The sequence below is a fragment of the Pteronotus mesoamericanus genome, unplaced genomic scaffold, assembly GCF_021234165.1.
Source record: "Pteronotus mesoamericanus isolate MK-2021 breed Mesoamerican mustached bat unplaced genomic scaffold, CSHL_Meso_final contig_50, whole genome shotgun sequence".
Taxonomy (NCBI): Eukaryota; Metazoa; Chordata; class Mammalia; order Chiroptera; family Mormoopidae; genus Pteronotus; species Pteronotus mesoamericanus.
This window is the reverse complement of record NW_026555186.1, coordinates 30,962,887-30,976,755: the sequence shown is the minus strand read 5'-3', so window position 1 is coordinate 30,976,755 and position 13,869 is coordinate 30,962,887. Positions and strand designations below refer to the sequence as shown.

The 13,869-nt window shown below is 34.9% G+C and overlaps 1 protein-coding gene and 1 non-coding gene across 3 annotated transcripts in view; one reads left to right on the top strand and one right to left on the bottom strand.

Moving 5' to 3' along the window:
• HOMER1 (homer scaffold protein 1) overlaps positions 1-13,869 on the top strand; it is a 119,456-nt gene that overhangs the window by 100,483 nt on the left and 5,104 nt on the right. For both annotated transcript variants that reach the window (XM_054578527.1, XM_054578526.1), the window contains exons 7-8: positions 1,843-1,953; positions 2,659-2,739. In XM_054578527.1, the coding sequence (XP_054434502.1) occupies positions 1,843-1,953; positions 2,659-2,739 (192 nt within the window). The remainder of the gene's footprint in view (positions 1-1,842; positions 1,954-2,658; positions 2,740-13,869) is intronic.
• LOC129074773 (U6 spliceosomal RNA) lies at positions 10,759-10,870 on the bottom strand. Its single transcript, XR_008529577.1, has one exon. It is a non-coding gene; the product is annotated as a U6 spliceosomal RNA (small nuclear RNA).

The following is a 13,869-nucleotide window of genomic DNA, read 5'->3' as shown; positions in this document are numbered from 1 at the left end:
TTTCCACAGTTTAATGAGGATTAATAATATACAAATTTCAGGACTGAAAAACCTGATTTTAAATTTCTGTTCTGTCATTTATTAGCTGTATGACCTTTGGGAAGTTATTTCCCTCTTTCTGCTCAGTATTTTCTTCTATAAAGTATTAATAATAATAATAGTAATAAATATATACTCTGTACAGTTACTGACTTGAGATGTAATTTCACTGAGTTAATGGTAATATTTTATTTTTATTGTTGTTTTTTAAAGAAAGAAAAATTTTTTAAAAAGTTGGTAATAGGTACATGAAGCAGAAAAATAAAAATCATAAATCCTAATGCCATTAACATCTGAAGACCAAACAATTAATACAAATTTTTAAAATTCAAAGCATATGTGTTCATCCAACAGAAAGCAAATGCCACTGACTTCCATTAAGGACGCTAAGGAAGTGACCTCCACAGACCACGGGAAATGGGCTTAGCACCAGAGCAGAAGCGGAGGAGCACAGTGGGGTCAGGATGACAGGGGATGTAGGCAGAAAGGGAAAGGAGACAGGAGGGAGAGTGATAAACCTGTGGAAATAGTCCATCCTGAGTATAAAAGTTAGTTTATGAGGAGAAAGAGGGAAGGTGTTATTTAATGAATATAGAGTTTTCATTTTGCAAGATGAAATTCTTCTGGAAATCCATTTTACCACAATGTGAATATACTATACACTGCTAAACTGTCCACTTAGAAATGATTAAGATGATAAATTTTATATTGTGTTTTTTACCACAATAAAAATACTAGCTTATGACCCCCTAGCCTGGTGGCTCAGTTGGTTGGAGTGCCAACATGTATACCAGAAGGTTGTGGGTTCAATTCTCACAATGAAAAATGAACATTAGCAGTTTAGAGAAGCCACAAAAGTAAACAAAGTTTGTAAGTAAGTCCACTGGCAGCCATTGCCTTTGGTTAGGTCTGGATGACAAGGGTTTGCACTCGACTGTTAGAACGTGAATACAAAGGAAGAAAGCGAGAGAATGTGGGGTTAATTCAATATTTGGAAAACGTGAAAGAGACTTGCTCTGTTGCCTCAGTAGTATAGAATTGACTGTATTCTAGTCAATCAAAGTGTAACAGATCCTGTTCTGTGTAAAAAGCTGGGTGGGTGGGGGTGTGTGTGTGGGTGTGTGTGTGTGTGTGTGTGTGTGTGTCTGTGCGCATGTTGATTCCTCTGTATTTTGACTCTTCGGGGATGGTATAACTTTTAGGGACAAGGCCCTTCTCTGTTTTCTCAAAAAATAGCAAGTGTTTATTAAAAGTTATGCTGCCATTGGGCCCTCAGTAAAATCATATTGATGGAAAAACTGTCTTTTGCCATAAGAGACACTATTAATATGAAGACATTCTAGTATTGAATCATTTAAGTTGTATTTTAAGCATATCTTCTCTTCCAGATTCCCTTAAATTTTGGAAATGTATTTGAAAATTTTCTCACTTCTACAAGGCCAGTTTTCAATTTAATTTGAAAGCTACAGATGGAGGGCAGATGACTATACATGATTTCAAATGTTTTGAGAGGACATTTTTAAAGGCTTTCATGATAGAGGTTCTCTACTGTCATTAATCATTTAAGTTTTCCTAACCTTTTCATGACCAAGTCATGTAAATAGGTTTTTTTTCTTGCTTTTTTTTGGTCCTAAATTAACATCTTTAAAGAGTCTATTCTATTTATTCTTCTGTCTGTTTCTCAAAATTAATCATATGTTAATTCAAAATTCATTATTCACCTATTGAGGACCTATCATCTCTTCAGTAAGAAATCCTTTGAAATTGTCATATAATTTAACCTGTGTTCTCATATAATTTTAGGTTACTGAGCTTGAATGTGTCAGTAGCCAAGCAAATGCTGTGCATACCCAGAAGTCAGAACTAAATCAGACAATACAAGAACTGGAAGAGACACTGAAAGTGAAGGAAGAGGTACTTACTACTTTTCACTCACCTGTAATCTAGCTAAAATTAGTGTCAAATGTTAGAGACTATGTACTTTATGGAATAAGGTAAGATTGTGTGGGGTTTTTTTAGCATGAACTTTTTCTTGAGTAACGTTAACCTTGTTCATATTTCCCCCATCCTAGTTTTTATTGTTTTGAACTATGGTGACGCAGTTAGAATGAGACACAGCTTGTTGCCTTCTGTATGAGAGTTGTATTCATACAATCAACAGGAAACTATTAGAAGTTATGTGAATTGTACAAGCTGTTGCTTTCTCTGGTATTCAGTTAAAAGGTTTAACATTCTAGGGAAAACTTATACTCATAAAACTTGAAACAACCTTAAAGTGTTCAGATTGTTTCTCAGCAGTGCTATATTATAGCCACCAAGTTAGACTTGTTTGTTTTTTAAGGTTATTCTGTATCAAACAACATGCCTATAAAGATGAAATCACTATGATTACTTTTCATTCTTGTAATGATCACTTTTGGTGGATAAAATTTCTTAATTTTATTAAAGGTCATTTTAGCAATCAAAAAAAGAGATGATGTCACCTCTCTAAAAATCAGTATAAAAGAATGTTTTTTAAATCATATTTTTTAAAACTAGGACAGTAATTTCAGGAGGAACTGGGGCCTTCTCTTTCCTTGTATTGCTTAAATGTTAAAGACATTGCTCTACTTTTTCTAGGAAATAGAAAGATTAAAACAAGAAATTGATAATGCCAGAGAACTCCAAGAACAGAGAGACTCGTTGACTCAGAAACTACAGGTGAGCTATAATAAAAATTTTCATTAATTTTTGCACAGAGAGGCATAATTTGCACATAGTAGTGGCTTTTTTTTCCTGAAACTCCATTTTGTTCTTGGTCATTCTTCTTTTCCAGGACTTCTGATTCATGCCTAGTCTTAGACTTTTCAAATATTACTTGATAATTCCATCCAGGTAGCTTACAGTCATCATAGATATTCATTTATAAACTGTCTTTAGTAAGTTATTTTATAAATTTCTACTTTTTAACATAAAAATAGTCTGAACTTTAAGAAAATGTCTCGAATAGATTTCACTCAGTTTAGAAATTCTGCTCAGTTTTTTTAATTTTTAATTTTTTATTGTTCAAGTACATTTGTCTCCATTTTTCCACCATCGCTTTCCCCTGCCCTCCCCCCCGGCCCCCACTCCCTCGATCTTTTCCCACTTTGGCTTTGTCCATGGGTCCTTTATACACGTTCCTTGATTTGACCCTTCCCTTCCCTTTCCCTGCCCCCCCCTTCATTTTTTTACATTAAATTAATGTATGAATTAAAGCAGTGGTTGTGCACTAATGGAAACCAAGTTAGTGCTCTCTTTGTTTCTTCAGTCTAAATAATTTTACTCACTTTTTTCTGCATAAAGAGTTGCTTTTAATTTATATACATATGTTCTGTGTCAGTGGTAGTCAACCACAGTTAGAAGTACTTTTCAGAATTCATTACCAAAATCTCCTCCTGCCACCTCAGACACTTTTATTACCCTCAAGAAGGGTTAGGATAAGTGGGACCTGAAAACCCAGGATTAGGAGTACCTAGGTTATAATAAGAATGGCCAGCATTTATTATTTGCTGTGTACCAGACACACTGTACTAAGTGTTTTGCTTATATTATGTATTTAATCTATATGAGTCAGTGAAGAAACAGAGGCTTGGATAGGCTAAATTGTCCAACCTATATTTAAATGGAGACTGTCAAATTATCTGACAGTAGAGAGCCTTCATAAAGAAAACAGGTTCCTTGCATGAAATGGAATATTTTCTGTTCCCTCTCCTATCACTGACGTTCAGTGACCTGGAAACTGAGGCCACTTGTTTTGGTTTGCCATACTAAATGTTTCTACATTTTATTTTTTATAAAATTTTTATTTATTGATTTAAGAGAGAGAGAAACATCAATTTGTTTTTTTACTTATTTATGCTCAATGGTTGATTCTTGTATGTGCCCTGCCCAGGACTTGAACCTGCAACGTTGGCATATTGGGACAATGCTCTGACCAAATGAGTTACCTAGCCAGGGCCTAAATGTTTCTGCATTTTAATCATCCGTGTAACTTAGTGGTTTCCAACTGGGTGCAGTTTCATTCCTCAGGGGACATTTAACAATGTGTGGAGACATTTTTGTTTTTCAAAACTAGGGTGGTGCTACTGATATCTTGTAAGTAAGATGCAAGGATGCTGCTAAAAAACTTTGAATTATCTGACCCAAAATGTCCACAGTGCCAAGGTCAAGAAATCCTGGTTTACAACTAAAATATAAAGCATTTAATCAGGGCTGAAAAAATGAGGGAAATTCAGTCTAGTTTTGTCTTTTGTTTATTTTGATTTTAGCTATCATTTTTTCAGTACTTGCTATAATTTAGACATATGCTAAGCACTTAACATACATTAGCTCTGATTTTCACAGTAGCAGCTATCTTATCCCCACTTCTAAAGAGAAGGCAGCAGCTCAGAGGTGTTAACAAGTTTCATCAAGCACTTAGCTAGAAAGTAGGGAGGCCTAGATTTGTTTTGATTCCAAAGTCTGTTCTTTCTGCGTGACCATACTGCTTCAGGCAGCCGTGTCCAAGCCATTTCTAAAAATTCTTTAAAAAATTTTTTTCAGTTATATACACACTTACATTGTCCCTGAGAAACCAGGAGATAACTGATTCATATTAAAGTTCTAAATGTGTTACATCATTGATTGAGCAGTAATTGAATATTACAGTTGGCAACCTGGAATTGTGAATATCGATTCTTACCTATTCTTTAACTGAATATCAAAAATACTTATCAAAACAACCTACCTGGAACAAGACAGGGAAGCTTTCAGAAAACTTAAGGATGACTTTTAAGGGCCAAACAATGGAAATGACATGTGTTTCTTCCAATTTGGAGAAAGTTCCTCTATAACCTGACCCCTCCCACTGAAACATCTGTTTATCAAAAGTCCCAACACTCTTGAACCTCTGCTTACAAGTTTAACGTAGAAAATCAAGATCATTAAATTCCTTTAATGGTAAGGGAACCTCTGAAATTGCAGTGCATGGAATTGGATTATTGTATGAATATGGATAGAAGATTCATAGATATGGGTACTTTAAAAGAGTATGATGTGATTTTTCTAATGTTCAAGTTATTTTTTTCAAATATCAATGTAACATATGCTCATTGTTAAAAAGTTAGGAAAATGTAATTTAGCAAGAAAAAAATGAATTATAATCCCATCATCCTAGACAAAGCATTTAGCATTTCCTCCCCCCTTGTTTATTTTGATAACTTTTTCTTTACATGAGACATACAGATACCATTATTTTAAATCTCACTTTCCTAACTTAGCATTAGATTATAGGCTGCATATGTCACATTGCTGCATAGTGTTCTCCTATATAGATGTACCGTAATTGTCTTCCAATATTCCTACAGGGATGGTGATTTATGTTGTTTCCGTGTTGGCTATAATAAATAATGTCATATGAATGTTTTTATATAAACCTTTGCCTTCCTTATTATTGATTTAAGGTGAACATTTAAAGGAAAATTACTTCAGATCAATGTTTTAAAATTTCTCATGCTAAGAAATTGATATCTGCAAAGGCAGGATAACCATTGGATATTGGTCTCCTATCTGTGTTGTTTGATAGGGAATAAAGGAGTAGCTCACTATTTTATTATTTTTTTTATGAGTAACAAGTAAGACTAAAGAATTTTCAATATGTTCATGGTCATTTGTCATCTTTCTGTATCTTGAAGGCATCCAGTGCATTTTACATCTTAGAATATCCTTGCCTGGAGTTTTAAGCTGCCAAATCTTCAAATGGAGTGGCTTCTACTTTTAATTAGTTCTTGGCTCACATGCTAATTTCTCTGACTTCCCAATATGAGCGCTACTCTGCAGGTCCGCACCCTGACCTGCCCAGGAACTCTATAATACTACCGTGTTTTGTCTTCCTTGAAGCACTTACCACTATATGAAATGATCTTGTTTATTTTATTTTTAAATTTTTTATTTTGAAGTAACTTCAGACCTACAGAAAAGTTGCAAGAATATACAAAGATTTTTCATATACATTTCACCCACATCCCGCAGATGTTAACATTTTACCATATTTGTTTTGTGTTATCATTCTAGGACTCTCTCTGTATATATACATAATATTTTTTTCCTGAAATATTTGAGACTAAGTTGTAGCTATGATAATCTCTTTACCTGTGTCAACGTAAGAAATACTCAATCTTACAGAGAATTTTTTGAGTTTATTTGAGCCAAACTGACAACAATTGCCAGGAAGCACAATCTCAATGGATTGAGAAAATGCTCCAGAAAAAGGCAGTTTTGCACCTTATTTTATGCATTACCATCAAAAGAAGAGGCATAAGTGGGTTACATGAAATCCATTGGTGATAGGTTAGGGAGGTGGGAGAAAGCAAAGCAGCGGGGTCAGGACCTCAGGGATTGGATAAAAACTAGATGATAGATACTTTTACGCAGGTGGGTACAGGATAGTTAAGTCAACAATTAATGCCGTAACAATAACTGTGAGTGGATTTGTAGGCTCTCTCCGGTGCTGTGCCTGTGCTTTGAGGGGTCCAGAAAAAGGAAATTTGACATTGCAAAGGTATATTATCATAGATGCAAAAAGATAATAGACAGGCAAAAAGATAATAGACTTATATCAGGGAAGATTCCAGCCTAGGACATGACTGCCTGCACCTGCCATGAGCTGCTTTTTGGAGCGTTTTTTTTTTAACTTCAGACCAACCGATGTAGTTACCTTAGGTCTCCGAGTTTGCAAGGCCATCATGCAGGCTCCCCTGAGCTTGTCAGGTTTGGTAAGTGGCTCCTTTGTGTCCACAGCTGTAAATACTTTAATGAGTGTTTCCTAAAAGTAAGGACATTCTCTTACATAATCAGCAAAATCAAGAAATTATTTGTCTAAAAACTTTATTCCAATTCTCATTATTATACTAATAATCTTCTTGATAACAAATTTTAAAATTGTTTTTCTGGTCCACGATTTATTCCAGAATTATATGTTGCATCTAGTTGTCATGTCTGTCTACGTATTTTGGTGTTCAGATTTTCTCAGTTTGGGCCAGTAGGAACCCCTTCAATTCAGTGACCTTTGGATGTGACTTTTGTAAAATTTTGTTTATTTATTTTTTAGAGTTGGGGGGAGGTGGAGAGAGAGAGAGAAACATCAAACGATTGCCTTTCATACATGCCCCAACCGGGTGCTGAAACCACAGCCCGGGCATGCGCCCTGACTGGGAGCCAGACTGATGACCTTTCATTTTGTGGGACAGAGCCCAGTCAACTGAGCCATGCCAGTCAGGGTGTGACTTTATCATTTTTTAAAAGAATTTATTCATGTTTTCACACAACTAGATATTCCAGGCTGATCTTGTATTATATTATCTTAGCTCCAGCCTTGGAAGTCGCTATTTCTCCAAGGAGAAATTTCTTTTTGTCAAAGATCAGTATTTAGAAACCAAGGCCTGGGCACTAAACATGGTTTTTGCTTTTGAGATGTCATTGTTTGTAGGCCCTCTTAATAAACAGAGCTACAAGTATACACATGCCACATTATGTCCATTTCATAGCTTGTGTGTGTGTGTGTGTGTGTGTGTGTGTGTAACTGAGTTCATACTCATACCTCCTATTGCAGTTCAGTACTATGGACATAGTTCATTCTAGCCTTCCTCATTTTCATATTTGTAACTCCTTTCCCCAATGATAAGAAATCTGATTCCCATTATCCACAGTTATATTTACTTACTTACTCAGTCCTAGAAAACACAGGAAGTAATTTTTGAATTGCTAATTCATGTCACTGCATAAAACAAAAACAAAAACCTGATGCAAATGGGGTTTTCTCCATGGTCATGTTTTAATTGATTATTGATTATTGTTTGTATGTATGAAAGCTAATGAATTCTGCACGCTAATTCTATACCCTGCTACCTTACTAAATTATTTTATTGTTTGAGCTTGTTTTGTCATTTCATCTCATTGATCCTCTAAGATTTTCCATGTATACTAACATAGTGTACATATGTCAATAGAGGTTATTTTATATTTCCAATTCTTAAGCCTCTGTCTACTTGTCAAATGATATTAGTACCAGTGCAATGTTAACCAGTAGTGGAGCTGATGGGCTTACCGTGTTTCTGATCCTACTGGAAGCGCCTCTAGTATTTTCTAGTGTCAAGTGAAATGCTGGCTTTAACACTAAAATGCATGTATATATTTTATCATGTTATGAGAGTATCCTTCATTTTGACTTTCTTCAATGCCTTTACCAAGAATGAATGTTGAATTTTGTTAATGGCATTTTTAATACCTGTATATCTATTGATGTTGTTGTTTCTATTAATGAATTTTCTAATGCTGAACCACTGTTGCTTCCCTGGAATGAATCCCATTTAACTATGGTGTATTTTCCTAATGTGGTGTTTGAATTTTGTTCTCTATTATTTACAGTTTACATAACATTCATTTGTGATATTTGTCTGTAATTTTCTTCTTTAGGGGAGACTGTATTTATAAGATTTAGATATCAAGGTTATATGTACTTGGTTCATAAAATAATTTGGAAGGTTTTCTGTGCTCTGCAATAACATATGTCAGATGGGTGTTATCTGGTCTTTAAAGGTTTACTAGAACTCCCCGAAACCATCCGGGCCTGCCTTAATCATCTCTGCAGATACTAGTCTTTTTAAGCCTTTCATCTAGGTTTTCACATAGTCAATGGGAACTCTTAGAATTTTTTATTTTATATATGTGTTATTGCTTATGTAAAGTTAAGCAGTGTATGTTTATCGTGTTATTTTTTAAATTATATTTTGTTTATTAATCAGTGTCACTGTTTTTCTGTCCTCTACCATAGGAATTCCTATTTTTATCTTTATTATCCTTGCTTTGTGCTTTGTTTTGATTTACTTTTTTATTCTTTATTTTAGCATTTTTTTAAAAATCCTCACCTGAAAACATGCTTATTGATTTTTAAAGAGAGAGAAAGGGAGGGAAAGAAACATCGATGTGGGAGAGAAATATCAATCCGTTGCCTCTCGCACGTACCTTCACTGTGGACCGAACCCACAACCCAGGCATGTGCCCTGACCAGGAATCAAAACTAGAAACTTTCAGTTTACAGGATGGCAGTCTAATCAACTGAGACACTCCTGCCAGAGCTCTTTTTCTAGCATTTTGAGAGGGCAATTAAATTCCTTTATTCTTTTACTTTTATTTATATGTGTTAAAGCTATAGACTTTCTTCTGCTCATTGCTTTACGTGTATCTCATAGATTCTCATATTTAGTGTTTTCATTATCATTGTCATTATTTGAAATTCTATAATTTTGATTTTATTTTTCTTCATGAAAGATTTTTAAAAGATGTTTTAATTTTTGGGTGGAAGGGCCTTTTATTTTTTGATTTAGTTGTTAATTTCTAGTTTTATTACATTGTGATCACAAGAAGTTGTTTGTATAACTTTCATGATTTAATATATGATCACTTTTTACGAATACTCTTTACTGATTTTGTCATTTTGGTCTTCCGTGTTTATGCTTCTCTTTTTTTGGTCCCACTTGATCTGTCCTGTACTTCAAATGGCACTTTAAAGTCTCTTATCGTTGTTTTTATCTGTCTTCTTACGTCTCCTGTAATGTCTACTTCATAAAGGTGGCTGCTCTGTTTTTTGGGACATAAACATAATTGGGATATTTTTATTCTGAGTTGCAGCTTTGAGCATTAAAAAATGCCTTCCTTTGCTGCTTTTTCTCCCAGTATGACAACCTCTTACTATTTTGAGCCCATCTCACCCTCTTGGCCTCCCTAAATGCACTTCCAGGTGGAAGGGTCTTTTTATTTTATGATTATCAGTTACCAGGCTCATTGCATTTTACACTCAGTATGTCTTACTGCCCCTTTTGGGGTACCTAGTGTATACTCAGTTTTGGTAAATGTTCCTGTGTGTTGCGTATGTTTAGTTGGATAGTGCTTTGTGAGCCAAACTGAAAATGCTGTTCTTTAATGTTTGTTGATAGGTTTTTTGTTTGGTCTCAACTTGTTGTCATTTTATGTAATAATTTCAGTGTGTTATATTAATTTGATTTTTTCTCTATATGATGTGTTCTTTGCTCTTGTATCTTCTGGTATTTAAGATGGCCCTAACTTTGTTATAGCAGCTACCTTTAAACTTACACCTTTTAAAAATGTTCCTAGTAACCTGTATTCATATTTAAACTTTAACTGTTTTGCTAGTTTTTAATGATATTCTTTGACCTTGAGCTATTACATACTCAATAATAATATGCTTATTCTGATTTTCTCTTTCCCTTTCCTCTTTTCATTTACATTATTTTTATCTTATCAGAATAAGTACATTTTTTTTTAACCATCACCCACCTTTATTTTTTGTCTTTGATAAACATTAAATCTAGTAAGTGGTCACCATCAGTCCTTTTTCAGAAGTTTCCACAGTAATCTGATGGTTGGATGAAGCTTATCCTCTAGTAGAAGGTTCCAGAAGAGTTCATGGGTATATATTTTCTTATATGTTTAGGTTTGTTTTTTTTTTTTAGTAGACTTGGCACTTGGATGACAGCTGGAACCTAAAGGCTCTGAAGTTCATAATTTTTTTAGTTGAGTTTCTTGAAAATGCCCCTCCATTATTACCATGGTTTTGGGTTTTTTCCTACTACAGTTTACATTTAATATTATATTATTTCGTTTTATTTTCATGTGTTCTGTATAGTGGTTCGACAATCAAATAAAAATATGGAACACTTCCCGAATTTACAAGTTATCCTTGCTCTGGAAGCCGTGCTCATTAATCTTCTCTGTATCCTTCTGGTTTTAGTACGTGTGCTGCCAAAGTGAGCACTATTACCTTGTTTTTATACTGCTTTTGAGAAGTCTGATTCCAGTCTAATTCTCTGGCCTTCAAAGTTTGGGGCACCTTCTGTTTGCATTCCTGGAGGATTTTTCCTTTAGTTTAAAAGTCTAAACGTTTTACTAGGAAATTTCTCGGATTTGATTGTTGAGGGTCAGTTTTCCCAGGTACATGGTTGGCCCCTTTAAATTGTAGATTCAGATCTTTCTTTGTTTCCAGGAAGTTTTCTTGTATAAAAGTTTTAAATATTAAACCTCTCCTATTTCTGTGTTTTTCTTCTTCAAGCCCTCCATTAATATGTAATGGTGTATTTCCTCTTCTTGTCTTCTGTTTCAACTACTTCCTCTCTATTTGCCATGTTTTATCCCACTTTAATTCCCTTTGATTTTTAAGTAATATTGAATAAAAAATAATTTTTGTTTAAATCTGTTTTTTCCTTGAGCATCTTACAATTCAGTTTTTATTTCTAATATGATTTTTGTCATTTTCTTCCATTACCATTATGGGTTTAATCAACTCTCCTATTTTTTAGTTTTTTGGCTCATTTCTGTAAGCATTTGAATACCTGACTCAAGCACTCAAGCTTTTTTTTTTTTTTTTGAATACTTGTTTGAGAATATTTAATTTAGAGTAGAGGATTCCCTTAGAGTTTTCTTGTGTTTCATACTTGGTTTGGGGGGCGTTTTTTATTTTCATCCACTGAAGTGTTCAGAGTATCATTTTCTGTTTTTATCTTATGACAGTTTATGAAAATTAAGACTGTGGGCACCTTTGTACTTAATGAGTAGGGTCGTAGTCTTGGGTGGTTTACAAATTCTTAATTCAAAAGCATCCTCTTTTGGGGAGACAGTGGAGGAGAGGTTGTGTGACCCTCAGTATTTTACTCTTCTTTTGTCTTGGAAGATTCTACCTTTCCCTGCAGTCCTTCTTTTTCCCTTTACCATACTATTCCAACAAGTTTTCCTTTCTCTTTTTCCTTTTTACCCTCTTCTCATAAGTATTGTTTTCCCAAGATTGCTCCTCATATACTGTTAAGACCCTTTCTTGTAGTCTGCCCTGTCTACCAAGACTTTTGTGTGTTTGCTTTTCTAGTATTTTGGCACTCTTAGTGGTCTCTCTTTCTTGGATTACTAGGGTTCAGTCTCAGGCCTTTCGTTTGCCTCCTCCCTCCCCTTGCATCGCCTCCACGCCCCTGCCTTGACCTCTGCAAAGGGTTAGAGTGTGAGCTTGAGAAATCTCTCTGCTGGAAATTGCTGCTTATATTTCCTGAAGGTAATTTGAACAGTATGTTCTCTTTCTTCTAGTTACATTGAAGTTGTCTAATTTGTGTGGTTTATTTGTTCTGTTACTGCTTTATGTAGTTTGGGAGGATTATCCCATTATCTTGGGTTCCCAAAAGTCTGTTCCGATAACCTCTTGATGCCAGTGCCCTCCTTCTAGGATGCATTGAAACAGAGGCCATCTTTCTTTATTTATTGCTATATTTTTCAATCCTAGTACATAGAAGACGCTCAGTAAATAATTATTGAATAAGTATTCTTTAAAATTTGTGTCTGCTACTTATTTTTCTGTTGAATTAATATTTGTTTTTATGATTTATATGTCCTAAACATTAATAATCTAACAGGGCAATAATATAACTTGTAAGAGTTTAAGATATGAATCAGATGTCAATAGAGACAATTCTTCTGTAGCTTTTATTTGGATTAAGTGATATAGGATTTAAAAGTATAGAAAATGAACCTGATCTGGTCTCATTGGTGGTGGTAATAATTGTTTAAATTTTTTAAAATCCCTCTAGTGTTGTAGGCCTGTATCTAGCAAATACAGAGCTTGACCTTTTGCCCACTAGGAGTAACTTTCAGCTATTGCCCTTTAAAGCACTTGAAAAGGAGTTAGCAAGTGCTGGCCCCCAGAGCTTTACCAGGGCTGAACCAGGCCTGTGGGTGTCCTATAACTTGCATACATATCAGTAAAGGAGAAGGGGAAAATAGGACAAAAATGAAAATAAACAGAAGAGTGAGTCGGGAGAGACAATGAAAGGCAATAAGGAGAGGACTGAAAAATATGGACAGAAGGTAGAAGACTGGGAAGTGCCACCCAGGGCCCCGATTGCCTCCTGTTGGCCCGCGTGCACTGGGTTGTCTATTCTTGCCCTAGGATCACATTCTCCGCCTCAAAATAGACCAGCACCGTCAGCATTGTATTGGATGCCTTTTGTTATTTGCCTAGTAAAATTCCTCCAATCAGAAAAATGGCTTTAGAGTAGGAGACTACCTCTGGAGAGAACAATGCAATTTTAATAGCTGAGAGAATCTGGTGTTTTGCTTGCTCCATTGAAAACATTTGGATGTTTCATTGATTGGCAAGGAGAACAAGAACGCCTTTCACTTTTAAGGAAGGCTTTAGAGGGCAAACTGGGCAGTGCCTGGTGAAGTGGGTGTTTCTAGTGAATGACATTTCGTCTATTTTTACAGTTGGAAACATTCAACTCTTAAGCTTATTGTTTCAGCAGGCAAGAGAGCATGCTGTGCGGTCATGAGTGGAATTTTTAGACTTGATCCCAGGATCTGTTTTCTCCCTCATAATTTAGAGCCTCCATGAACTTGGCTTCTGAATTTATAAATATTTTATTGGTTTCAGATTCTTCTGTCAATTTATTTATCTTCATCTTCTGGATTGTTCAAAGGAAAGAGATTAGAAACATACCTGATAAAAGATTAGGTTGGGATTCCTTAAATTCTTCATTTATAAGTACTATAGCTGCTTTATTCCTTTTCTATTTTTTCCCAGGCTCTTGTGACTCATCTGTGGCGTCCTTGCTTAAGCCTCGATCTTAATTATTTCTGTCAGCTTGTGAACATTTCTTTATGTTCAGAATCCTAAATCACTTGTTACTTTCTTATTATGTATTCAAGTCATTTCCCAGTTATTTTTCTCAAAAGTTTAACCCTTAAGGGTATTTTAAGACAAATGTTGGAAAAACATAC